Genomic DNA, 26,485 nt, shown 5'->3' with positions numbered 1-26,485 from the left:
AATCTTAAGAGATATCCAATCAATGTACGATTATGTTTCCATGTACAACTCTATCTCTATGCTTATAATCCTCTATATAAAGAGGCCCCTATTATCAATGAAAGTACAACTCAATTCTCTTCCAATTCAGTTTTCTTTAAACAATAGTTAAATTTTTTTTTATTGCGTATTAAGATATATTTTTTATATTTATTATTTTGATAATAAGTAATATAACATATGAATATAATGAATGAATCATGCCGGATATGAATTTAGATTTGACTATTAACAATCTGACAGATTATCGGATTGAGTTGGGTTGAATTTTATTTGTTATTAAACAAATCAGGATTTAAGTTCCTCTGCTCTAAATTTAGTCCATTGACAAGTCTTCTCAGAATAAGACAAAGCTAAATTAAAGAGTTCATAATTCCCTTATTTAATCGCATGACATAAGCATTTCAGTTACTTGTTTTTCTGAACAAATCCTTTTTTTGCTTGGTGCAATCACAATAAAAATGGAGTGAATAATATTATATTTCCTTCCATATAAAAAAAAATAAAAATTTGTCATCGTCGTTGAAAACATCCGATCAAATTTCCATTTGACCGAGAAAATATCAGCCCATCGGAGTTCAAAGCGTCAACCCCACCAAAATTCAATGCACAAAACAAACTGCAACACTGCACTGCACCCAATTCTATGTAAGCACCAACAACCCTCACCTCTCTATAGTCCTCTTGTGACCATAATACCCTCGAATACTCCAAAACAGAGCTCCAAGGGACTCGAACGAGTCAGAGTCATACATTACTTCGGTACGTCGATTTCCAGAGAATAACGCCCCGGAGCCGAAGACTCATTCCGCGTTGATTTTATAGTGCGCAATTAGCTTCTCGTCCCTCTCAGAAATTCTAAGCAATTCCTAGTTTAGAAAATGGCAAGTCCCCCAAGTCTTCTCCCCAGTCCGCGTTTTGAAACATGCCTCACATTTCTCCTATTTTGTCTCATTGCTTTGGACAAACTGACCAACTGGGTGTGTCTTCTCTCTGTTGGGTTTGTGGAAAGTTTCGGTCTTGGTTTCTGGGTTCTGCGGAACCGCTGTTTTTTTGGTTCATGGGTTTGTGAGGTTTTCGGTGTTTCCGGGATTGAGGTGAAAGCTTGGCAACTACAGTATGGCTGCTGCTTTGGCTTCAAAAGGTGCTGATTTTGATGTCGAGAGTTACGAGGATTTGAGCGCGGAGTTGGAGTATCAAGGTCCTCCGGTGGGTTATGAAATCCCACATGCGTTTCCGATTGACATTCACCGAATCCCGACTGCTGCACCGGTTTCTTCACCCATTGCGAAGTCCAGTCAGAGCAAGAAGGCCAGAGTCGAGTCTAAACTTGGGGATGAAGTAAAGGCGGTTCTTGATTCAGGTGAAGAGAAGGGTGTGCGTAGTGAAGTTGGGAGCTCTGGAGAATTGGGTTGTGGAAAGTTGGAGGGTGAGGATGGTGGAGAAGGTGATTGGGGATCAACAGAGTCTGGGTTGAGCTCAAGAAGTGTTTCATCTGAGGTTTTCTCTGGCAGAGAGGAAGCTGGTGTGGATGAGATTGTTCCTCACCATGTGAAAAGGCCATCGACTGTGACTTTTCGCGATCCGGATTCGAATGATATAGTTGTGCAGGAAGTGGAGTTCAATGCCTCTGATGGGGATGAGAGTTTGCAAGTGAGGCCGAGGGTGGAGAGAAATGGGAAGAAGGGGTTGTGCTATCGATGTGGGAAAGGGAACAAGTTCACTGAGAAGGAGGTGTGCATTGTTTGTGGTGCAAAGTATTGCTTTGATTGTGTGCTGAAGGCAATGGGGTCAATGCCGGAAGGAAGGAAATGTGTTACTTGCATTCGGTTTGGGATTGATGAGTCGAGGCGAGAGAGTATTGGCAAGTCTTCTAGGATGCTCGGGCGGCTTCTGACTAAGGCGCAAGTGGAAGTGGTCATGAAAGCTGAGATATCATGCCAAGCAAATCAACTGCCATGCAATCTTGTTTTCGTGAACGACGAGCCTCTTACACAAGAAGAGCTCGGTAGATTGCAAGGTTGCAGAAACCCTCCAAAAAATCTAAAACCAGGAAATTATTGGTATGATAATGTATCCGGTTTTTGGGGAAAGGTAAAATTGGAACTCAGATCATGATTTTTTTTCTTTCTTGTGTCATGTTGTTGTTATTAGACCTCTATATTGTTGCAACATGGATCACAATGGGATAATTGGTGCTGATTTGATTGAGCAGGTTGGGCATAGGCCTTGCCAAGTTATAAGCCCCCAGCTGGATGTTGGGGGCCATTTAAAGCAAAATGCTTGTAATGGGGACACAAAAATAATGATAAACGGTCGAGTGATCACCAAATTAGAGGTCTTCATGCTGCAGGTTATTATACTCAACTTGTTCAAGTTTCATTAGTATAACATGCTTTGAAAACTTACATTCCCTTGATGTTATTTTGTTTGATTTATGCAGATGGCAGGAGTGCCATGTGAAGACAAAATCAACTACTGGGTGAGTGCAGATGGATCCTATCAGGAAGAGGGATTGAATAGGGTCAGAGGAAAGATATGGGACACAGTACGTATGCATTTATATATGCAATGATTTTTTTTGTATTAACAAGTCAAATTTATGCATTAAACACCCGTTAACTGTGAAGTATTTCCTTACAGAAAATGAAGCTGGTTCATAATATCTTGTCTTTACCAATTCATACTCCTGCGGAAGAAGACAGAAACTTTATTGAAGAGAAACTGCTCGACAAACTTGTTTTAGTTGGGTATCATAAATCTGGCTCGAGCACTATATTTAAACAGGTAAAGTATATGTTTAGGGAACATGATTACATCTCTAAATGGTGTTAAGTTCATATCTTAATTGGTGTTTTTCCTGTTGCATAGCTTGATTGACACACTTATTTGTGGTGGAAAAGCTTAGATAGAGAAAATCAACTCTGGAAGTTGATTACAAACTAGTATTGGCATTGCTTTATATGTGTTAATGAAACATGTTGCTAATTGATGGTCAGTATCTATGTACTTGTAGGAAGTTGAAGAACAAACACACATGCTTATATGTAGATATGTACGTAGTATGCATGCTTTTTTTCGTTTGCAGTACTATGTAATATCAATGTAGTTCTCTCAATCCATCGTATCAGTAGCAGTCAGCTTTCGCTTAGAACTTTTGTAGTAACCATCAAGTGAAAAGTTGCGCACAGATAACCAAGTCAAACAATACCACAAACTAACTTTTTATCTAATGCATGCATATAAGAGGAACAAAGAACTACACTAAACATACTTAGTTGTTTTAATGTTCGACACAAGTAATTTATTTATTAATAATCTTCAGCAATAAATAAAAGAAAGACCTAGCGCTCTGCTAGGGTTTATCGTTGGTATTCCACCTTCGACAAATTTCTCAAGACTTCATAATCTTGATGCTCATGGCTCTTGCTAGTCTGGTGGCTAAGCGTTCTTTTCTCATTGTTGCTTTTGTTTTGTTGCTTGGAGCGCCGCCTTGGTGTGGGTTCCCTGTGGTTGCGGTTTGGGGTGCTAGTTTTGATGTTTGGGTGGCAGATCTGAGGCCGAGCTCTATCGGCGTGTTTCTGGTTTGGTCTGCGTTGGATAGGCGCGACTGGGTTTTAGATCGTGGTCGTCAGACTACCGACGGAGGTGGGGATTGCACAATAACTATGGTTGGTGGTTCGGAACAGGTGGTTTCATGCACCTCCTCTGGTTTTGGTGGACCTTTCGGCGGTTCTATTTCTAATTGTGTTACATGTGATGGATCTGTTCCTGCGCCGACGTTCTGGGATTGGTGTGAGCATGGTGGCGGTCGTATGGCTTCGGGGTGGCTGGAGAGGAGGACTGCGCTAATCTTCTTAGGCCGAAATCCTTTGATGATAGGCAGCGGCTTAGGGGCTTGGGATTTGGATGCGGGATCGTCTTGGTCTTGTTGTAGGGGTTCATTCTCCCAGGTGGACGCCGGCGGAGGTGAGGTTGTCGTCGACGATGGATGCAACAAGTTGTCTGGAGGCGGCGATGCAAGAGTGGCTGCGGCCAGGGTTTTTCTGAATTGGGCCTCCAGCTGGGAGGTTTTGGAGGTGGGCCTCTCTGTGGGCTTTAGGATTGGGTGGCTTCGGGCCCAAAAGGCTTTTAGGGCTGTCTTGTCCTCCTGCTGGGATGATCGTGGTTGGGCTTCTTGCTTTGGGATCTCTAAGGTTGGGCTTCACAGATGTGGTGGTGTATGCGGGCTGGCAATTGACGGCTTGACAAGTTGGGCTATCTGGGATTCCAACTGGACTGTGGGTTGCTTTTGGCTGGAATGGGGCTCTAGGGCCCATAGTAACATTTAAATTTTGTTTGGGTCGCAAAAACCAGAGCTTTAGTTGTTTCCCCTTTTATGTCTGCTTCGAGGTTTCTTGGTTTTTGTTAGAATAATAGTGCGTGGATTTCCTAAAAGGTGGGTGTACTCGGGATTTTTTGGGATTTTATTCTTCTAGAATAGGGTTTCATGAGGTTCTAAGGAACGATTGCTTTCTGTCGACCCCATAGGGGTGTTTCGTTTTTGTACTGCTTGCTGGTGTTTCGTTTTTGTACTGCTTGCTGAATCTAATGAAAGGGCTGACCTATTTTCGTCAAAAAAAAGAACTACACTAAACATGAATTCATTCTTCGTTTACTGGAGGGATATAGAGAGCAGATTATTTTTCTTTTACAAAGCAGTCTGAGGCCTATTTGTAATAGAAACAAACTCTTCAATACTTTTCGCTTTTCTATTTCAATCTACAAACTATTGGAAAGAAAAGTGTGATACTTATAATATGGTACTACCACACAAAGTGGTTATGTAATGTTCAACGTAAAACAGTGCTACTTGTAATCCAATAAATTGTATATTTTTAATTAGTTGCTGGAACTCTTTTAACCCAAAGTACCTGCTTATTGTAGGCAAAGTTTTTGTATAATGTTCCTTTTTCGGGAGATGAGCGCCAAAATATTAAGTTCATGATCCAAAGCAGATTGTACAGTTATCTTGGTATACTGCTTGAGGGGCGTGAATGGTTTGAAGAAGAAAGTTTGGTTGAAAACAGAAAAGGAGAGCTTCAAGATGAACCTGGTCCTTCAGGTACACTAAAGTTGATTCCACCTTATTTCTTCACTCCAATGAGTTCACATTATCTGTCATTTTGCCTGTCAATCAATAATGATAGTATTATGGAATAGGGATAGCATTGCATGCACCAAAAATGCCTTAGTACTCTCTTTCTAAGATCGAACCAAATTTAATTTTGTTGGTAAATGAAAAAAAAAAAAAAAACTAGCATTTATATATCCGTCTTTACAAAAGTGTAAAATAAACGTTGACCAGTGACCAGGATAGGTACAAATGTGCAATCAAGTCTAAAATTCAAATTTGGTTCCGGAAGATGGTGAATATGATGCTGTCTGATTTTTCTGTAGTTTTCCACTTTTTATACTGGACACATTTTTATAGTTCTTACTTCTTACTAAACCCTTTGTGAATCTGTACATCCAGTTACTGTGACCAATGATCTCCTAAACCCTTCGACTCCATAGTTTCACAGTAATCTGTCTCATACTTTCTCTCCATTATACTAGTTGAAAACAAATTATTTCTGTTTTGTTTTGATATTCGTTTTTTGTTTTTGTTTTTTGTTTTTTTTTTCCAGTTATATGAAGTATCCTTTTAGATAATTGTTTCCCTGTTGAAAAATAGGGGATTATGAGGCCTGACCAGTTGAAGAAATGCAATAAGAATCAGAAGTGAATTTAGGGATAATGTGAATTTGTAGGGTCAACTGATTCCCTAGCTTTGTGAATACCAAGTTTTTCTTTTTTGAAACGAATACCAAGTTTTTCTTGTTATTGTTATTTGGGCTAGTACTGTTCAATTGATGGTTTTCCAGATTTTTTATGAAGGCTCAATACCATTTTGTATTGGAATAACATATCTTGCTCCTTTTGATACCTAGTGCTTCTTGTGGGTTACAAATTGATTTCCTGTAAAGTTGATGTTTGTTTTCATTATTTGATCATTATTACATTTCTCTTTTGGGAGTTTGGCTTACAAATAAGAAATTAAACAGCTTTAAGATTGTTAACATGTGTATAATTTTATTGCCATCAGTATTTTCACTAAATAGTCGTGTCTGAAATTGTTTGGTTGACAACAGGAATTACAAGCCAGCTGGACAGTAAAACAACATATACCATTGGCCCAAGACTGGAATCTTTTGCAGATTGGCTGCTAAAGAATATGATATCAGGTACTTTGGAAGCCATATTTCCTGCGGCTCCTCGTGAATATGCACCGTTTGTTGAGGAGTTGTGGAATCATCCAGCTATTCAAGCCACATACAACCGGAGGAATGAATTAAAAATGCTACCCATTCCAGCTGCATATTTTCTTAATCGGGTGAGATCACGCTCTGTGATTCCTCTAGCTTTAGCCAGTTCACATTCTAATCTGCCTGTGCTCTAATTTTTCCTTTTGTGTCCTTTTTAATCTCTTTGACCTTTAAGCATCAAACTTTCCAATTATTTGATGCACCAGAAGCTCATAATTATACCAAAGCTACACTGACTTTTATTTTTATTGAATTAATTCCAGACCACACCAACATCTTAGGAAGATATGATTTATATATTTCACCAGAATATTCTGTAATCAAACTACTTTAGATTCATTCCTAACAATTAATAAACAGTTTAATGGGAATGTGTTTCATTTCGTTTCTGATTCCAGGTAATTCTCTCCCCCATTCCAGAACCAAGAATAGTAAAATATTCATTCATTATATATGGAAACGGAATGTGGATAACTTGTGATCGTTATACAATATTCTTTGTACTGAATTAACTACGGTTCTGACAGGCTGTAGAAATTTCAAGGACTGATTATGAGCCCTCAGACATGGACATCTTGTACGCAGAGGGAATTACCTCGTCCAACAGCCTTAATACCATGGAATTTTTATTGACTAGATCATCTGAACGTAGCAATCTGGACACTTTCTATCAGCATAATCCTTTGCAAAGGTTAGTGTTGCTGATTCATGCATTATAATACATGTTTGAGCAAACTATTTTTGTTCATTGAGTGGGTAAACCTCTTGGTCAATGTTGCTAATGAAATTACTGCTGACGTGCTTTGCCTAATGGATAGAAATTGCTATGCACTAGATATATGAATTCTGGGATTACGCATCTAGACTACATAGCTAGCGATGAAAACGCCTAACGTACTTGCAAAATAGTTAGTAAAAGAGTGAATGATACACATGGCCAAGGATGAAACTTCTAAAATACTTGCAGAGTAGTTGGTGAAAGAGTGAATGATATGCTTTACCACACTAAAAGGAAATCACAGAAAAGGAAAGATAATTTTGTTAATGCTAATTGATCAGTAAGTTAATTGAAAGTCCAGGAGATATCAATTTCAAATTTCGTCTACCAAGATATGGTCTTAATTTAAAGTTTTGGACTGGCCTCGTATTGTCCAGTCCTTAGTTTTATCTGAGAAAAAAAAAAAGGAAAAAAAAGAAAAAGAAAGCAATATTGAGGCGTTCTTCTTTGGTATTGAAGCTTCCTTAGCAATAGAAAGGGCTCTTTCTCATGCATCTGCGTGGACATCTACCTCTTTCTCTTCTGCAATATTACTTGGAATCCTTTGGAAGGGTATCAAAATATGCTTTGACATTTTTGGTACACTTATTCATCACAGGTATCAACTCATTAGAGTGCATAGCCTTGGAGGAAGTTGCAAGTTGCTGGAGATGTTTGAAGATGTTGATATGGTCATATTTTGTGTTGCTTTGACAGACTACGATGAGTTTTGTGAAGATGCTAGTGGGGTATCCATAAACAAGATGATGGCAAGTAAGCAGCTGTTTGAAAGCATTGCAACTCATCCGGCTTTTGATCAGAAACACTTCCTTCTGATACTCAACAAGCTTGATCTGCTCGAAGAAAAGATTGACCAAGTCCCTCTCACTCGATGCGAATGGTTTAATGACTTCAATCCAGCAACCAGTCATAATCCCAACAGTAGTAATAATAACAGTAATAACCCTACACTGGCTCACCGAGCCTTTCAGTATATTGCAATGAAGTTCAAAAGACTATTTCATACTCAAACAGATAGAAAGTTGTTTGTTTCCCTAGTTACTGCATTAGAGCCTGATACTGTGGATGAAGCTCTCAGATATGCTAGTGAGATTCTAAGATGTGAGGAAGAGGTAACCAGTTTAATTAATGAGTACTCTTCGGAGTACTCTTCGGATGGTGATGCCAGTTCTACAGCTTAAATGTCTGAGCAAAACAATGGCTTCTAAGCGAGGTCTTGCATTCATTACAGTTGTGCAAATTGTTTATATTCATACATGTATACAGATATATAAAGAAGAATGTAGAGGCCAGATTCTTTTCTATTTTCAATTTTACTACCCTAATTATGTGGATGCTGATGGATTTAACACAAGAAACAAGTCACAATTTCATTTGCATCGCAGACTGTTCCAAAAGGACTGATCTGAAAGAGTACATATGAAGTTAAACTTTGCGAGTCGTGCAGCGAAAATGGAAAGTGAAAAGTAATTCTTACTGTTCTGCAGATCCCAGAGATGAACACATTTGCAGTATTACTGTTTGATTACTTCAACTTTTTGGTTTTAGGCCCACTTTCACTGTAGATACGCTGTTGTTCACGTCTCACTGTGCTAACGAGTTTTGGTTGATTAATCAGTCTCTTTAGCACATCCAGCCAAATCCCAAACGAGAAAGAAAAAAAAAAGGCAAAAGCGATCGACAGAGGTATGATTCGTGAGCATCTTTCTTGACCTTTGTGTTGTTTGATCTTTATTATTCCCAAAATTTTAGACTACAGATTCACACTGAACATTGCAGGGACTTTCTTCGTAGATTCCCATCATCATGGTGAGGAATAACATCCAAGTCTTTCTTTTGGCCAGTGATCATATATAATAGCTAAATTTTTTACCCCCCCCCCCACCCCAGTACTTCGCATGGTGTTTCATTGGTATGGAAATATGGAATGGAATGACTACCCAATTAAGAGCCTCTTCCTCTTCTTCTTTCAACCATTCATGGACATAAGATATGTTCTAGTTTTCGAGGCGAGGATACGTTTTTTGATATGGACAAAAGTTTGCAGGTGTGGCCACGATGAATTTTGTGCATCGATCCGTTTCACCGAACTTTATTTTGACACTACTAAAACAATTCGACTACTAATGGCGATTGTATTAGAATTATGATTCAACTTTGAAGCTGAATCTTTAATTTATGCACACGTAGACTATTGCAGCATAGATTGTGGAAACTTTGATTTCCTTCTTAGCATTGGCTTTCATTTGGCCATTTACCAATCTGTTTTCACATGCGAGGTTTTGATTTTGGTCTCCCCTCTACCCTAGAGGCCTCTCTTTCTTGTTCTTTTCCTTATTTTAGCTTAACAAAAAACAAAAAAAGTCTTAAACAATTAAACTGAAAAGCGACAGGAGGATGTTTCGAAGGGATTCCCTTTTTTTTTTCTTTGGAAGAAGGATATTTTGAAGTTTTGGAGGTGGGATATCTAGAAAGACAGGAACCTTGGTAGGGTCTGTGAGAATAATAATACTTGATATGTATATCTTTGTGAGCTTTTGATAGAAACAAGCAGAGCCACAATGGTCAGTTTTCAAGAGTGAACTTTCTTGTATCGCAGGAAGCACAAGAAAGTTCTAAAACCGCAGGAAGCAAATGGTATTACAAATATACACATCTGATACGGCTTGTGGTTATTCTTTTCAGCTGGCTGTTTTAACTTTAACTTCAGAGGTTCAGTGAGATGGTGCTAATTATCAAATAGGATTTCCAAAAAGAAACTACCTACTTTGTTTATTTAATCAATCTCTAGCATTCTCAACATTTCCCATTTTCCCCCAAATATACCAAAAAATAGCTACAATAAAAAAATTGGAAGAAAGGGAAAGGAATCAGTTTCCCATATCAAAAAAAGTTCATGTGGCACACAAAGCTATTTGAAATTCAACTACATAGGGTGCATGTCTCTTTGTTTTGAAGTCTGGCACCTAACCACGATAGAAACAAGTGCATTGCATTTGCATAACCCTAGTCTTTACAAATCCATGAGACATCTTTAGCCAAAAGTTCCAAATCGATGGGTAAGGATGATCGAGCTTGGCAAGTGATCTGCTGTTTCATTAACTTCCTTGTAGCTAGACATGAGTCACTGAGATGTCCCAGCTAGTGTAACAAAATAGGATCTTTGCAGTTAACTAAGCTGGAATAAGAAGACCCTTCAATAAACCCCAGACTTCAGCTTTCATGATTGTACCAAGAGCAAGGCTTACAGCAAAAACTTCGATCCAATCGCTGAAGTCCATGATAATTCTCATGCACAAATTCTTCCAGACACAGCTGTAACATTCTGTCAATGTTAATCATGCACCAGTTGGGACAATTTGTGTTGGAGGTTTAGGCTACATTGAGTATTTACAGTAGTCGTGTAGGTTTGGTATTCCTACTGCAAAGGTAGGATCATGGTCTCTCTGAGACATGAGCTGTGCAAAATCAAAGTGATTGCCTACACAATGAGGTAGACAGCCAAAATCAACGATTGCCAAAAGGACTGGACAACCTTGCTGAACATATCAAAGACCTACAATAACTGCGGAAGAAAGAATTGCAATGACAGACTGCAACAGAATAAACAATAACAGTGTAGAACAAAGAATAATAGTGTACTCACATTGGTATGCAGATGTACGATGAATCCATGTTGATTTTCAGACTGCTTCTGGTAATGCTGAGAATTGACTGGAAAAGTCAGGATGTAATACACCATGCAAGGCTGCTACCAAGAACCCAAAATCTTCTTGAAAGCTCTTTACAATGCAGTCTACAAGACCAACCTAAAAATACATATTGCAAAGATTGTCTGTCCTAGTAGCCCCTAGAAGAAGAAGGCACCTAAACTCAGTGACTCATTATTGTCTCAACCAGATCTCTAGATTCATCTTAGCTTGCGTTAAGACGGCAACATTGCTGATTTTCACCTTGTCAAATATCAGAAGTTACAAAGATGAGTGCAGAGTAGAACCCAGTACTAAAGTAATTAAATCTCAGGATGGCATCCCACTGATTAGATCAGCCTGTCTACAAAACAAACAAACAAAGAAGTTTAGAAATAGTCAACGAAACTGTCTCCAATAAAAGCCTCTATGGAAGCAGAAATCTGTACCACAGTAGAGCAGAAAATTCCTTCCTCAAGTTTAGCATCTTATATATGTCAATCCCCATGTTGTTCCGATATAAGCTCTTGGTCAAATGCTTCCACCCGCCTGCAACTCTTCTGCATCAGTGTCCTCCTCAATCTGGCCAGACATTACTCTACCCATCAGAACCTTTTTATCAAGGATAACTCAAACTTTCTAGAGACATGTCTTGCCTTCTTCTTAAGAGGCCCAAAAGCTGTTTTCCTCTCATCTTAATCTGATTATTCATCAATAACTTCACAGTAACAAAGGTAAATTAACTCACAAACATTACTTTATATACTAAAAGAAAATGAAAACAAGCGAAAAGAGTATGAACTAATTAGAATCCAGAAGGTCTGGACAACCTGGCTGAATTAAGGCTGCCTTTAGTTCGCAAATTTTTCTCTCCGAGTATTACTCTTTAAAGATCAACAGAACAAAGACCAATTGTGCACTCACATTGGAAGTAAACTAATGAAACAGAATCAACTGCACTCGTGAATGGGATAGTGTCAATTGACTGGAGAAGAGGACCGGGATTCACTATGCCATCAAAGCTGCAAAGAGACCAAAACCCTCTTGAGGTGTGTCTGACTAGGCATGGCAAAAATGAATGAAATCCTTGATAGGTCCAACCTTGCTTGCTGATGAAGTACATAATCCAATTGCTCTGAATACACATAAAGTTACATCGTTAATAAAATCCATTATTAGCAACTATAAGTTAATTCACCAAACAAAAAAAAAAAACAAAAAAACAATTACCTATTGTATCAGCCATATCTGGAGCATCTAATTCCTTCGCAACTCAACTAAATACAGACATTGCATAAGGATTTTTACCTACAAAAAAAGAAACAATAAAAAATCAAAGGCTACAAACATGAGTGCAGAGTAGGTCCACTTACCAACACAATCTCGAGCAATTTATAAGCAGCCCATGTAACATCCAATAATGGCAGATCTAAATTAAGCCAATCTAAAACGTGATTTCAACCAAAAGATCAGTTCAAGTGCAAGGCTTTTTGTGCACCTGTCCTTTTATTTCTGGAATATTGATCAATGTGTGCGTCTTTACTGCTCTGGAACAGACAAGGAATTCAGACATATAGACCGTCGGTGCAGGTCTGATCAACTCCATTGATCATGCTCTAGAGGTGTGATTCCAAAGACTCACTCGGTCATTTCCTCTAAATCGAACTCCTGAACGAAGTAAGTCGAGGAAATTCAGAAAAGTTTTAGTGTTCAACCTAGAGTAGTTCTACTACACATGGCAAGTTCAGAACTAGAAACAATATATGATATGTATGTGCCATTATCTCAAAGACAGGGAATAAGTACCTTAACATTGTATGAACTTCTTCCGAGGTAAGTGTTTTGTACCTTGGGTGTGTCAATGTCATCCTCAGTGGCAGCAGAATCAGCATATACTTGGACAACAAAATGCGTTTCTGATTAGGCACCCACACTTCATGCGAATACACGAATATTTTCTCATCAAACTTTATTCCATTGATGTAAACAAAATGAGTGAGATAAATGCGATCATCAGAATACGATTGAATACAGAGAGCCAACCCTTTGTTGTCCCAATTGGAGTTTTGAGGAATTTCAATGCAAAACTCATGCTCTTTAGTTATCACTCTACTATTCACATCCCAATTCACATTCTGACGGCAGGTGAACCAGTTTGGAATTGGAGCACTTGCAGGAAATTTTACTTGGAATTCTTCAGATTTCGCACAAGAGAAAAAAAGAGTCAACAGAGCCGTCAATTCCTCAGCCTCTCACATCAATTCTTTGGCCAAATAAAATAGTCGCTTGTTAACTTTAGCCCCAACTCCACAAGCCAGATTGCAGCAGAGTCTCTGACAGTCAGTCAAGTCCAACCGACCGAACATTTTTGAGTCTTTACCCTCCACAATTTTTGACAACTTTGAAATTCTTTCCAATGACCCACAACCTGGAACAGATAAGCCATCTATTTCTCGTGGAAATTCTGAAATTTCTTCAAGCCGCTCGCAAGACCTCAGATCAACTTGTAATTTCGTCAGGTTAGTTGAAAAGCCCGGTGGAGGAGGAAGTGATTCTGACTTTGTTGGAAATGTAACAAGGTTAGAGCAGTGCGCTAGATTAAGGTCCTCCAGACGTTGCAATCCATAGAAAATGCTCGATGGCACATTTGTAAGATTCTCACAGCCCCATAGCCACAAGGATTTTTTTTTTTTTTTTTTTTTTTTTTTAAGACGAGCCACAAGGATTTAAGGCCAGTGAGATTTCCAACTGAGCTAGGTAACTCTTTGATGGCAGTGTACATTTTTAAGGGTGTTTCTAAATGTATCCAGCAAATATCTAAATACACCCAGCATAATTATACTTTCCAACTTTACCCTTAAGTAAAATACACCCAGCAAACTTCTAAGCTGCAAGCACCATTCAAACCCAGCAAACATATACTCGATCCAAACTTAAATGTCATCTTCTGGTATGGAATCGATCTGTTGATTTTTCTAGGGTTGATATGATTGCATGTAAATTTTGGATCTTTTTGTTAATTTTTCAGAGTTTTTAGGGGTATTTGGAATTTGATTTTGATTGATTTGATGGGAATTAGGTGCGGTGGTGAAGAACAAGGAGTGCAAGGAGGAACAGCACGGCGGTGTTCAAGGTCGCCGAGAGCGGAATAGCCCTAGCCCCTAGGGAAATAGGGCCTAGAGAAGAAGAGAACGTGGGATCGATCCACCACCAGCACCACCACCATGACAGCGATTTGGACTCGAACAGTCCGTCCAGCTTTACCAGTAGTGTGTTGGGCGGCCACGATTCAGAGACTTTCACCGGCTCCAGCAGCAGCAGTAGCACCAGCGTTGACTGTTGCTCCGGTAATATTACCGAGGAGGATGAGGATGAGGATGATGGCTGCACAAGTATACTTACTTCATCAACTGAAATATCACTAGTATGTGGAATGGAATGCACTTGATAGTTGGTGCCAACTGTGTTCCTTGATCAAAGAATAACTCAAAGAATGAGCATCGGGTTGTATACCTTTGATCAAAATTCTCAGTTGTAGGTTGGTCTATCTAGTAGCTAAATTGTGAATTTAACAGGCTAGAGGTTTTGCAATATATGGACCTAGTTGATAGTCAAACTAGCCATGAGCAACTACTATCAGAAAACTCTGCGCATACGCGTCAAGTGCTTCAATTTGAAAATTCTTTCTTGTCAGTTTCTCTACTCTGAAAATAATTAACATCCCCAGATATGGAAGAACATGTCAATCAATATGATAGCTAGCTTCCTCATCGGAGTACCAACAATAATACTATCAGGCTGAGTCTTTTAACTCTGTTCTTGAATTAATTGTCATGGCTTATAATCATTGTAGATCGAGTTGAATGATACCAAGTTACCAAATACCGAAAAACATGCAGCTCATGACCACTCTTAGAGGAATTCAAAAAGACTTCGTAATGTTGAAAGTAATCAAAGTATCTGCAGAAGATCAAGTTAAGGATCAATTGTCTACAGTATGTTGGTGTCTTCCGATGCTATGTGATTTTGGCACTTGAGAGTCTCCTACAGAGTTCAACACTACCAAGACTGTTCATGTTATGTGCGGGATTTAACATTGCATGTTCATCTACGTATCTCAGGAAGATATTTGATTTCAGAAAAAAAAAAATTAGCATGGCAACAATTTATTTCAATATACTACACTTCTTGCAGCTGTGCTAGATAGAAGAAAGATCAATATATATTATTAGGACCATATCAGTTTGTAGATGGTGAGCCTATTGAAAGGAAGACTATTTAGAGCCGGAATGATTATGTGTTGATAAAGTGATATAAACTGTTCCAACATAGCCAATCGATTTCTAGCTTGATACCCTGAATGTAGTCTACAGATTTGTAGAAATCTCAAGTTAATTTCCTATATGTAGTCTACTTTGTTTCAAATGGGAAGGTATGCATTTGAGTCATAATTAGAAGTCGCATGATATCTTAGCCTCATGTGTTAGCTACAATTCTATGTAGAAGTTATGGATGATCAAAATAGCTGGAAAATGACTTCAATGTAGAAGTTATGGATGAACGTACACAAGACCTCATAGAGAAATCAACAATAAGATATATGAATTTCTTATAGTGTTGGATCGAGTCATTCCAGCTCTACCGATCGAGAAGACAAGAAAACCTCTGTAGTTAGGCATGTGTATCTCATCCTACTCAACCTCATGCAACGCGAAGGCATTACGACAATAGTGATTATTGGTGAACGTGCAATATGTGTTGCCACTAAACAGACGGGTGCACATTGGATCTGGTTGCTGGGTTTGTAAATCAAAGCAAGGGTAAAGTTGGAAAGTATAGGATAATATTTTAAGTGCTGGGTGTATTTAGATATTTGCTGGGTACATTTAGAAAGACTCTTTTTTTTTTTGAAGGTATTGACTTATACATTGCATTTAAATTGTTGAGGTTCATTCTAAAACAACGATGAAATGGAGAATGAATTCGGAGAAACCAACCGCTCGATGGAGAGATTGTAATGTTTTATGATGGTTGTAGAAAATCCAGCAAATTTGGTTCTCGTTTCGAATTCGATCAGCTAGGTCAAACTTAGTTACTCTTATAAACCTATATTTATATATCATACACTCCAAATGGCAACCTCTATCAATTCAAATGAAATGGAAAAACCGACTGTTGGATGAAATTATCATAATAAATTATAAGTGTGGTAAAAAAATTTAGCTAATTTCACCATATTTTCAAATCCGATCTAATCGGTCAACCGTAGTCATGACATGTAGAATATATATGCACATATTCTATATAGAAGTATGAGAACGTCCAATTTCACCATAAGCCAAATTACAACAAATTCACACTCACACAATCTCACACATATAATGATGATGTGGCACACTGAAGATTTCCAAATATATGTGCTGGGCCTTCTAGACATAAACTTGTAAAAGATGTTGCAGATTCCCGTCAAAGCTGAACTGCCTTCACTTAAATTGCCATAACTTCTTCTAGAAAAGTCGGAATCGCAAACCGTAAAATTCTTCAGAAACTAGACACATGGGGCTTTCCGTGCATATAGGGTACAGCTCCTAATTCTATCCGAGCAGTTCCCAGTAATTCAGCGAAGTTTGGTTCTAGACATGAACTTGTAAAAGATGTTGCAGATTCTCGTCCAAGCATAACTGTCTTCACTTAAATTGCTATAAATCCTTCTAGAAAAGTCAGAATCTCAAACCGTAAAATTCATCAGAAACTAGAAACATGGGGCTTTCCGTACATATAGGGTACAACTCTTAACTCCATCCGAGCAGTTCCCAGTAATTCAGCAAAGTTAAGTGTTCTGTACAACAGTTTCTGTGTTGTAGATTCTCGTTCAAGCTGAACTGCCTTCACTTAAATTGCCATAACTCCTTCTAGAAAAGTCGGAATCACAAACCGTAAAATTCCTCAGAAACTAGACAATGGGGCTTTCCATGTATATAGGGTACAGCTCTTAATTCCATCCGAGCAGTTCCCAGTAATTCATCGAAGCTAGGTGTTCTGCACAACAGTTTCTGTGTTGCAGATTCTCGTTCAAGCTGAAGTGCCTTCACTTAAATTGCCATAACTCCTTTTAGAAAAGTCGGAATCACAAACCGTAAAATTCCTCAGAAACTAGACACATGGGGCTTTCCATGCATATAGGGTAGAGCTTCTAATTCCATCCGAGAAGTTCCCAGTAATTCAGAGAAGTTAGGTGTTCTGCACAAGAATTTCTGTGTTATTTATATAATATTTTTTGTTTGCGGGCTTTTACGGGCTGGGCCTAACTGGTTTTTGGCGGACTGGGCCTATGGGCCGGACCGGGTTTCAAACCCCTAAACCAAACCCGACCCTCTACCCACCGAGCTGGCCTATGGCGAGCTTTTTGACGGGTCAGGCCTGGCTTTTGGCCCTCCTGGCCGGCGGGCCTCCATCGGCCCACTTGATCTGCGGGGTTTTTGATGAGGCCTGTCTTCTGTGAAGTTGGTGAATTGTTACTCCTCTCAACACGATGGCTTTAACTTTATTTGTTCCCTAATAAACAACAATTAAGTCAAAATTAAGCAATTTCTTCTCACAATAGATATTGGCATTAAATTCTAAAATTCTTTGAAATTTTATATGTATTGAATATCATAAAGCTAAATAATTTAAATATCACTCACTGTGTTTTCCTCAAGGACCTCGCAAACATCATCATAGAGCCACAGTCTACTGCGTTGTCCTATCTCATCAGGCGACTCTTATCGAATAATTTCTTTTCCTATGTCTTCTAGAAGATCGTGCATCCAAATCCTATTGTCTTTCTCAATTTTTATTAAGGCCTTTTCTTGGAGGACTTTGAGACCATACACAGGATTGAGGTCACAATTTTGTAGGACATCTATCACATAGTTTTGTTTGTCACCTTTAAAGCAACATGTAATCCCTCTGGTTCCAAGTTTGATGGAGTTGGTCTAGCTGTGCCCTACAAGCTTCTTCTTGGGAGGCAAGCTCCTCCGCCTCTTCCCATGAGAGATGATCCCTACCTTTCATAGCAGCTTCTTCAAGAGCCAACTGCTGCTCAGTTATGAGGCCAACCCTAACAAAGTAGTACTGTTCCAGTTCAACTAAAGATGCTCTCTCCATCTCTACCTCAATAAATTGCTCTAGTACCGTGTCAATTGAACCCCGAATTTGTGAGAGCAATCCAAATGCATCCATGACCTCTGGATTCAGTGAAACTGCAGATCTTATTACATCTGGAAGAACAACTTCAGTCATTTGTGTTAGATCAAATATGGACTTAACACATATCATCATAAAGTAATTGATGATTAGCTAAATGTCAAACCTAGTTTAACATGGATACAAACTGTAAATCAATACTAGTAACTTAATGAAGTAGTGTATCAATTCATTAAGGATAGTAATCCATTACTTAGTCTACAAGAAAGGCTACAAGAAGTGTTACATTAGGAATCTAACTAGGAAATCTAATCCGACAAGGAATGCTTTAATGGGAAGCTTCTTGAGGTTTAAGTCTCCTATGTATATGGATGAATTGGTCCCTGTTGCCACCACGATTATTGCATTAGTTCTGTCCATTGAGAAGCAAGGTTGGTAAGCAACATAAGGCTATATTTTAGTGATCGAGTTTTGCAGCTGCAGAAGATGGAATCCATGCCTGTGATTGCTGAAGATAAGTTTTGGTCTTGTTGTGATTGTTGTCAAGCTTGTGTGCATATGATTGTGAGCATGAAGTTATGGTTTTACAATTAGTATTAGAGCATAGGCTCACAAATATGATTTCATTTTTTTGCTTGACATGAAAATCGTTTTAGGGTTTTGCAAAACCAAACACACACACACAAAAAAAAAAAAAAAATCTTTTGCTTTACGGGTTAACAGGCCATTGCCTGTTAACATCTTTTGGCCCAAGTCGCAGCAAGCACGAAAACCAGGCCCAAAACCCGACCCGAAACTTTAAGAACAAAGGACCGTTGTCTTTGCAACGGTCAGTTTCGATCAAGAAGAGGGTATGGGACTGGATTCAGAAATGCTCGAGATGTTTTTCATCTCTAGAAGGGATTCAAACCCCAATTGTTGTGAATCAAGACGCCAAGAGAATTTATTGCTGCATCTGGATATCGTATTCATGCTTCCGCTGTGAGTTTTTAGCAGCAAATTGGGGAAAAAGCAAAATCAAGGTTTTTCTGAGAAATTGATTTCGATTCATAGCATGATTTTAAGTTTTTGATTGTGCTCAAGAACCCTAGTTGCATTCCCGGCGTGCGTTAGGCTAGAGTACACGGTGACTGGATGAAATTTACAATTTCTTGTTTGTTTTGTGGTTTCTTGGAATCGAAACAATTGTATGTGCTTGAATGTGTATGTTTTGATATGCATGTTGAATTGATTGCTTATATGGTATTGTATCTGTGATTGTGTAAAATTGTATGAAGAACAAAAATCTCGCAGAAATTGTTTACACATTATTAAAATTGACAGATACAAGAGCTTATTTTCTTACAAGGATGAATCTGGATAGAATATAAAGTAAAAGAGCTCAAATGTTTTGTGGTTTTCTGTTGGCATAAGTGATTATGATGCACAAAGCATCCTTCATTGATGTTGGCAGAAAACATATGGTATAACAAAACTGAAATTGTGTTTTGTGTTTTGTGTTTTGTGTTTTAAACTATGCTTCAGTTTTATCTTCCAAAGAAGTGGTCAAGTGTGGTTTTAGAATACAAAACAGCAGTATGCATGCTTGATGAAAATAAATCTGGATACTTAGAAATTTTTCTTCTGTCTAAAGATGTGGATACATTTCTTTGGATAACTTATTTTCATTGAACATGGCATATTGATAAAGAACTCCAGGATATTAGGCTTCTGCTCAAAAGTGATGCTTAATATTTTTTTATATGTGGACTGACATGAATGTAAGTATGTATTGATTAAGTTTTCTGTATGATCTTGTATTGGATTGTTCTTGTTTTGGTTGCTTAAAGCTTAATAAAACACAGAAAACTTAAAGTTATTTTCTTTACAAATTGAGAACTCACTTGAATTTTATTATTGCTCCTTAGGTAACTCCTACATGAATTTGAACAGTGTCTTGATGTTAACTGGAACCAACTATAGAGCTTGGCTAGACTCTGTAGAGAATTATATGGGAATGCATGAGAACATAGACTACTGCTTTACTGAGGATAAGCCTGCAGAGGTGAATGAAAAGAGTACCAAGAAAGAAACTAATCTTTATAAGAAGTGGCATAGATCCAATAGAATGGCTGAGAACATCATCCGAACCTCTATGTCTAAGACTGTCAGGGGAAGCATAGAAGAGCCTGAGCTAGCATCAGATTTTCTGGAACTCATAGGTGCTAAGTTTAAAGAAAGTGAGAAAGCAGAAGCAGCTAGGCTAACTAAGAAATTTCATGACCTGAAGTACACGGGTTCAGGGGGAGTTAGAGAGCATATTATGAAGATGATCAACATAAATGGCAGACTCAGGGAGCTCTTGATGGGGGTTAGGGATAAGCAGGTGGTGCATTATGCACTGCATTCTCTGCCTAACAGTTTTAGTCATTTAAGAACCAGTTACAATTCACAAAAGGGAAACTAGACTCTAGATGAGCTCATATCTATCTGTGTCGATGAGGAAGCTAGGATTAAGGAAGAAAAAGAACCTGCTACAGCCATAAACCTCATAGAGAAGCCTAAGAAGAAAAAGCTCTAGAATAAGTTCAAGCCTACCAAAGCCATAACTAATAGTTCAACAGCTGCAGTGGCCAAGGAAAACAGGCCATTTAGGTTCAAGTGCTACTTTTGCAAAAGAGTAGGACACATGAAAAAGGACTGCACTGGCTATAAGAACTGGTTAGCCAAAAAGGGTAAGATTTTTTCTAATACAGTTTTTTCCTTAGAAATTAATCTTATAAATGTTGAACCACAGTCTTGGTGGATAGATTCAGGCTCACCTATTCATATTACTAATTCTTTGCATGGATTCATAAGGAGGAGAATCCCAAAAAGTGATGAAGTGAACCTGTGTGTGGGCAATGGCATGAGAGTGGCAGTCAAGGCTATTGACACCTTAAAGCTTGATCTAGGATTAGGAAAATTGTTAGTTTTGGACAATGTTTTTTATGTACCTTCCATGAGAAGGAATTTAGTTTCAGTTTCTCTTTTAGTCAAATCTGGTTGTAGACTTGTTATTGATATTTCTAAAAATTTTGTTCAAATTGGTTCTGGTGTTATTTTGAATGATTATTTACAGTTAAATTGTTCAATGGCTCAACAAGAAATTTCACTTGTTGAAAATAACACAAACAGTAATAGCACTTTAACAGGTGTTAAAAGAACCAAACTAAATGAAAAGTCTGCATTTTTGTGGCATAGAAGACTTGGCCATGTTTCAAAAGAGAGACTGAAAATTTTGGTGAAAAACAAAATCCTAAATGAACTTGATTTTTCTGATCTAACAGACTGTGTGGAATGTTTTAAGGGAAAAATAACCAACACAATAAAGAAAACTGCATACAGAAGCCAAAATTTTTAGAACTCATACACACTGATATATGTGGCCCATTTAGGCATCAAACTATCTGTGGGAATGTGTATTTTATCACATTCATTGATGACTTTTCTAGATACAGTTATATTTATCTACTTTCAGAAAAGGCACAAGCATTGAAAGCCTTTCAAATCTTTAAGTCTGAGGTAGAAAATCAACTAGAAAAGAAAATCAAAACAGTAAGGTCAGATAGAGGGGGTGAGTTCTATGGCAAGTACACTGAATCTGGCCAACAAAAGGGTCCATTTGCTTTGTTTTTGCAAGAAAATGGAATTAAAGCTCAATACACAACACCCTATAATCCACAACAGAATGGTGTTGTAGAGAGAAAGAATAGGACTCTTTTGAACATGGTTAGATGCATGATGTGTACAACTGGTTTGCCAAAATTTCTGTGGGGTGAGGCTTTAAAAACTGCAAATTATATTTGCAACAGGACACCTAGCAAAGCTATAGAAAAGACTGCTTTTGAGCTTTGGTGTGGCAGGAAACCTAGTCTTCATCACTGTCATGTTTGGGGTTGTCATGCAGAAGCTAGGATTTATAATCCAAGCTTGAATAAACTTGATGCCAAAACTGTTAGTTGCTATTTCATAGGTTATCCAGATAAATCTAAAGGCTATAAATTATATTATGCTCATCATTCACCTAGAATTTTTGAAACACATCAAGTAAAGTTTCTAAGTGAAAAAGTTCACAATACAAACTTTGAGGATTTAACCTCAGATTTTGAGGAAATTGTGTCAGATGAGAATATAAGTGTAGCATTGCCTTTAGAACAAGATGTAACTGATCAAGTAGTTGTATCTGGTCAAGTAACTGATCAAGTAGCTGTATCTGGTCAAGTAACTGATCAAGTACCTGAACCAATCCTTAATCAAGAACCTCAAAATCCTCACGTAGCTCAACTTAATCTTGAAAATCCTCAGCCTAGAAGATCACAGAGAGCAAGAAAACCAACTTATGGGGGGGAAGAGAGTGACTACATTGTTTATCTGCAAGAAGCAGAAATTGAAATGGACTGTGCAGAGGACAATGTTCCAACTACATTTAATCAGGCCATTGAAAGTAGTAAATCTCATCAATGGCAATGGAAGGAGAAATTAATTCCATGAGTCAAAATGCAGTTTGGGAATTAGTTGAACCTGATCCCAACCAGAAGCCTATAGGTTGTAAATGGGTTTTCAAAACCAAAAGAGATGCAAATGGCAATGTAGAGAGACATAAAGCAAGATTAGTTGCCAAAGGTTTCACACAGAAGGAGGGCATTGACTTTACTGAGACTTTTTCTCCAATTTCTACAAAAGACTCGTTTAGGATAATCATGGCTTTAGTTGCTCATTTTGATATGGAGCTGCACCAGATGGATGTTAAAATAACCTTTTTGAATGGTGAACTAGATGAAGTGATTTATATGAGTCAGCTAGAAGGTTTTGTACAAGCTGGAAGTGAAAACTTAGTGTGCAAGTTAAGGAAATCAATTTATGGCCTAAAACAGTGGTATAAGAAATTTGATTATGTGATTTCTACTTTTGGATTTACAGAAAACCTTGTTGATGAGTGTGTTTACTTGAAGACAGTTGGGAACAATTTTATTTTTCTGGTACTCTATGTGGATGATATACTTTTGGCTAGCAGTAACATTAAACTGCTTAAAGACACCAAGAGCTTTCTGTCAAAGAATTTTGACATGATCGAAGTACTTAGGAGAAGCATCCTATGTACTAGGCATTGAGATTAAAAGAGATAGAGCACAGAGACTACTTGGTTTGTCTAAACAGAATTATGTTACCAAAATTTTAAAGAGATTTGGTATGGAGAAGTGTGCAACAGGAGAAGTTCCCATGTCCAAAGGAGATAAGCTGACCAAGAAGCAGAGTCCCAAAAGTGATGTTGAGAAAGAAAATATGAAGTCAAAGCCTTATGCCAGACTTGTGGGAAGTTTCATGTATGCACAAGTCTGCACTAGGCCAGACTTGTCTTTTGCAGTAGGGATTTTATCAAGGTTTCAATCCAATCCAGGCCATGAGCATTGGGTAGCTGGGAAGAAAGTGTTGAGGTACATGCAGAGGACCAAGGGTTATATGCTAGTGTATAGGCAAGTGGAGGATCTGAAACTTGTTGGATTTTCAGATTCTGATTTTGTAGGGAATTATCCAGACTCCAAGAAGTCAACTTGTGGATATGTGTTCATGCTTGCAGGAGGTGCCATTCCTTGGAAAACCATGAAGCAAACTCTTGTTTCAATTTCTACTATGCAAACTGAATTTATTGCAGTATATGAAACTGTGTGTGAAGGACTTTGGATTAGGAATTTTCTCATGCAGACCAAAGTATTGAGTCACATTGTGGCTGGCACACTTGTGATTTATTGTGACAATGAGGCTGCAGTTTTCTTTAGCAAAAACAGTAAAAGATCAAATAATTCTAAACACATTGATTTAAAGTATTACCGTGTTAGAGAAAGGGTAAAACATGGCGAAATAGTTGTTTTGAGTATTGACACTAATTCATAGCTAGCAGATCCCCTCACCAAGTCATTGTCAGTGGCAGCATTCCAGAAGCATACAACAAGCATTGGAGTTTTAGCTAATCTAGATGCTTAGGTTAAGTAGAGAGTTAGTCCAGTTGGAGCAATTTAAATTTCTAAGGTTTCTGAGTTCTTGTATTTCCTTGAGTTGTGGATTTCCAGTTTATCTATCACAACTTGGTTGTAAAGACAGTGTTTTATTATCAATAAAATTTCTTGAGGTATTTTCAGATTTTGGTTATTGCTGCAGCTTTTATAAAATGTTCTGAAAATTATCAATTTTGTTTAAAATATCATACTTGCTATCAGATGGCTTAAATCATGTATAGCATGATGTTAAGGTTCAAGCAATATTTTTAAGCCATCAATGTTTAGAAAATTTGCTTGAGTTTCTGGTTTTAGAAACATACAGTAGGACCTAATAAATGTTTACTTGTTGATACACATTAACATATATTGTATCACTTCTGGTTTGACATATGTGGATTGCAGGAGCTTATGTTTGTGGTTTTGAAACTCTGCATTTTTTGATAAAATGTATTCTGTTTCGTGCTCTGCATAAGTAATTGTGATCTGACCATGTTGGAATGGATTTTCGATTTGAGTTTGTCATCTGGCGCGCACTTCAGTAAGTTAAGTAGGTTTTGATGTTCTCTGGTGCAAATCATCGAGCATGATATGTGTGAGTCCAAGGGAGAGATTGTTAGATCAAATATGGACGTAACACATATCATCATAAAGTAATTGATGATTAGCTAAATGTCAAACCTAGTTTAACATGGATACAAACTGTAAATCAATACTAGTAACTTAATGAAGCAGTGTATCAATTCATTAAGGATAGTAATCCATTACTTAGTCTACAAGAAAGGCTACAAGAAGTGTTACATTAGGAATCTAACTAGGAAATCTAATCCGACAAGGAATGCTTTAATGGGAAGCTTCTTGAGGTTTAAGTCTCCTATATATATGGATGAATTGGTCCCTGTTGCCACCACAATTATTGCATTAGTTCTGTCCATTGAGAAGCAAGGTTGGTAAGCAACAGAAGGCTATATTTTAGTGATCGAGTTTTGCAGCTGCAGAAGATGGAATCCATGCCTGTGATTGCTGAAGGTAAGTTTTGGTCTTGTTGTGATTGTTGTCAAGCTTGTGTGCATATGATTGTGAGCATGAAGTTATGGTTTTACAATTTGCCCAATTAAGCATTTGAAGGAAAGTAAAATGGTTTTAAAAATGGTAGCCCAATTTCTATCAGAACCATAGCCTGGATGGCCTTTATCTGTGTCACCAGTAAGAACATCTCTACCAATCAATTGCTGCAACTCATTAACATACCCTGCTAAAAGTATGCACTTCTCTACTTGCTCTTCAAATCCAGAGAAAATAGTTTCAAATTCATAATGAATCTGATTGGCAGAAGTTTTTTCAGTTGAGTCCCTGAATATGTTGAGCACCTTAAGCTTAACCTCATTATACAGATAACCGACAGCTGTATTTAAAACAAATAGGACTTTCACCCTTTTCTCATTCAGCTCCCCTTGCAATCTAGCATCTTTTGTACCATTCCCATCATATTTTGATTGCCCGAATTGGATGGAAGAAATAGCATCTTCTTTCTCTGCAATACCAGCAGATTGCATGTATTTCATAAAAGCAGACAAAAGTCGATCCTTTGCCTGTGATTCGGTCTCTGAGCCAATAGAGTGCACTAGCTCAGCACACTCCTCTTCCAGCTTCTCTATCTCTACGGAATACTTCTCTACTCTACGGCACAGATCATCATGACTCTGTTTGATAGAATCAAAATTGTCCCCATGTACTTTGGAAATAAGCTCAGAACCCTGTCTTCTAGCAAGCTAGAGAGAGTATATCGGAGGAAAGAGCACCAACAGGCAGCTGCAAAATCTGTGACCAACCATGAACTGCACTTGTCGTAATGTAATTTAATGGCAAAATTCTTTGCAAAGCCAAAGAATATACTTCAAGAGCGGCTGTGGCAGAAGAGAGTCCATCATCTAATTCAGATACTAGTTGAGCAACCTCCCTATCTATATCATAGCACTGTGCTTGTGTAGGCTCAGGAACAATGGTCAGTGGAACCCCAGCCACCAGAACTGCAGGTGTTAGAGACAAATTTTCTTGCATACTACTAAGCTTTAAGAAGGCATTAATTTCTTGAAGTAAATTGCTACGTAAAGCATCAAGGATCCTTCCATGTTGTTCCATCCAGGTTGCTGCTTCTTGAGATTTTTCAGCAACCAAGGCCTACGCTTGCGCAAAGTCTCAAGCCTGAATTTCAAACAAGGCACGAATTTTCTCTGAATTACTAGTTGCGTCGGAAACAATGGACTTCGCAGTTGTCTCATGCAGAATTAGGTTAGATCTCCCTAGATCAGCTCGATAAAAGAGTGTAGACACGAGTTCATATTGGTTTAGAACATTGGCAAACCTCTGGTAAAACATTTCCGAAAAGTCTAAAAAAATAAAATAGAAAAAGACAAGTCAGCAACAGAA

At 38.1% G+C, this 26,485-nt stretch overlaps 2 protein-coding genes across 2 annotated transcripts in view; one reads left to right on the top strand and one right to left on the bottom strand.

Annotated features, from left to right (window-relative positions):
* Positions 1 to 711: 711 nt before the first annotated feature.
* Positions 712 to 8,501, top strand: LOC133738777 (extra-large guanine nucleotide-binding protein 1-like). The gene is made up of 8 exons (XM_062166389.1): positions 712 to 2,133; positions 2,255 to 2,392; positions 2,483 to 2,587; positions 2,683 to 2,826; positions 4,966 to 5,143; positions 6,213 to 6,454; positions 6,914 to 7,077; positions 7,763 to 8,501. Exons 1-8 carry the CDS (start codon positions 1,159 to 1,161, stop codon positions 8,343 to 8,345), a joined length of 2,529 nt encoding a protein of 842 aa, XP_062022373.1. The 5' UTR covers positions 712 to 1,158; the 3' UTR covers positions 8,346 to 8,501.
* A 1,477-nt stretch (positions 8,502 to 9,978) lies between these two features.
* Positions 9,979 to 26,485, bottom strand: part of LOC133740117 (disease resistance protein RPV1-like) — a 105,340-nt gene continuing 88,833 nt past the window's right edge. Inside the window, exons 5-11 of the mRNA XM_062168035.1 lie at positions 12,660 to 12,750; positions 12,352 to 12,521; positions 12,084 to 12,161; positions 11,778 to 11,988; positions 11,303 to 11,435; positions 10,811 to 11,217; positions 9,979 to 10,729 (exon numbers count right to left, since the gene is read on the bottom strand). The gene's annotated coding sequence lies outside the window, so the exon portion shown is untranslated. The remainder of the gene's footprint in view (positions 10,730 to 10,810; positions 11,218 to 11,302; positions 11,436 to 11,777; positions 11,989 to 12,083; positions 12,162 to 12,351; positions 12,522 to 12,659; positions 12,751 to 26,485) is intronic.

The sequence above is a fragment of the Rosa rugosa genome, chromosome 3, assembly GCF_958449725.1.
Source record: "Rosa rugosa chromosome 3, drRosRugo1.1, whole genome shotgun sequence".
NCBI lineage: Eukaryota > Viridiplantae > Streptophyta > Magnoliopsida > Rosales > Rosaceae > Rosa > Rosa rugosa.
The sequence above is the reverse complement of the archived record's forward strand: the minus strand, read 5'-3'. Positions and strand labels throughout refer to the sequence as shown.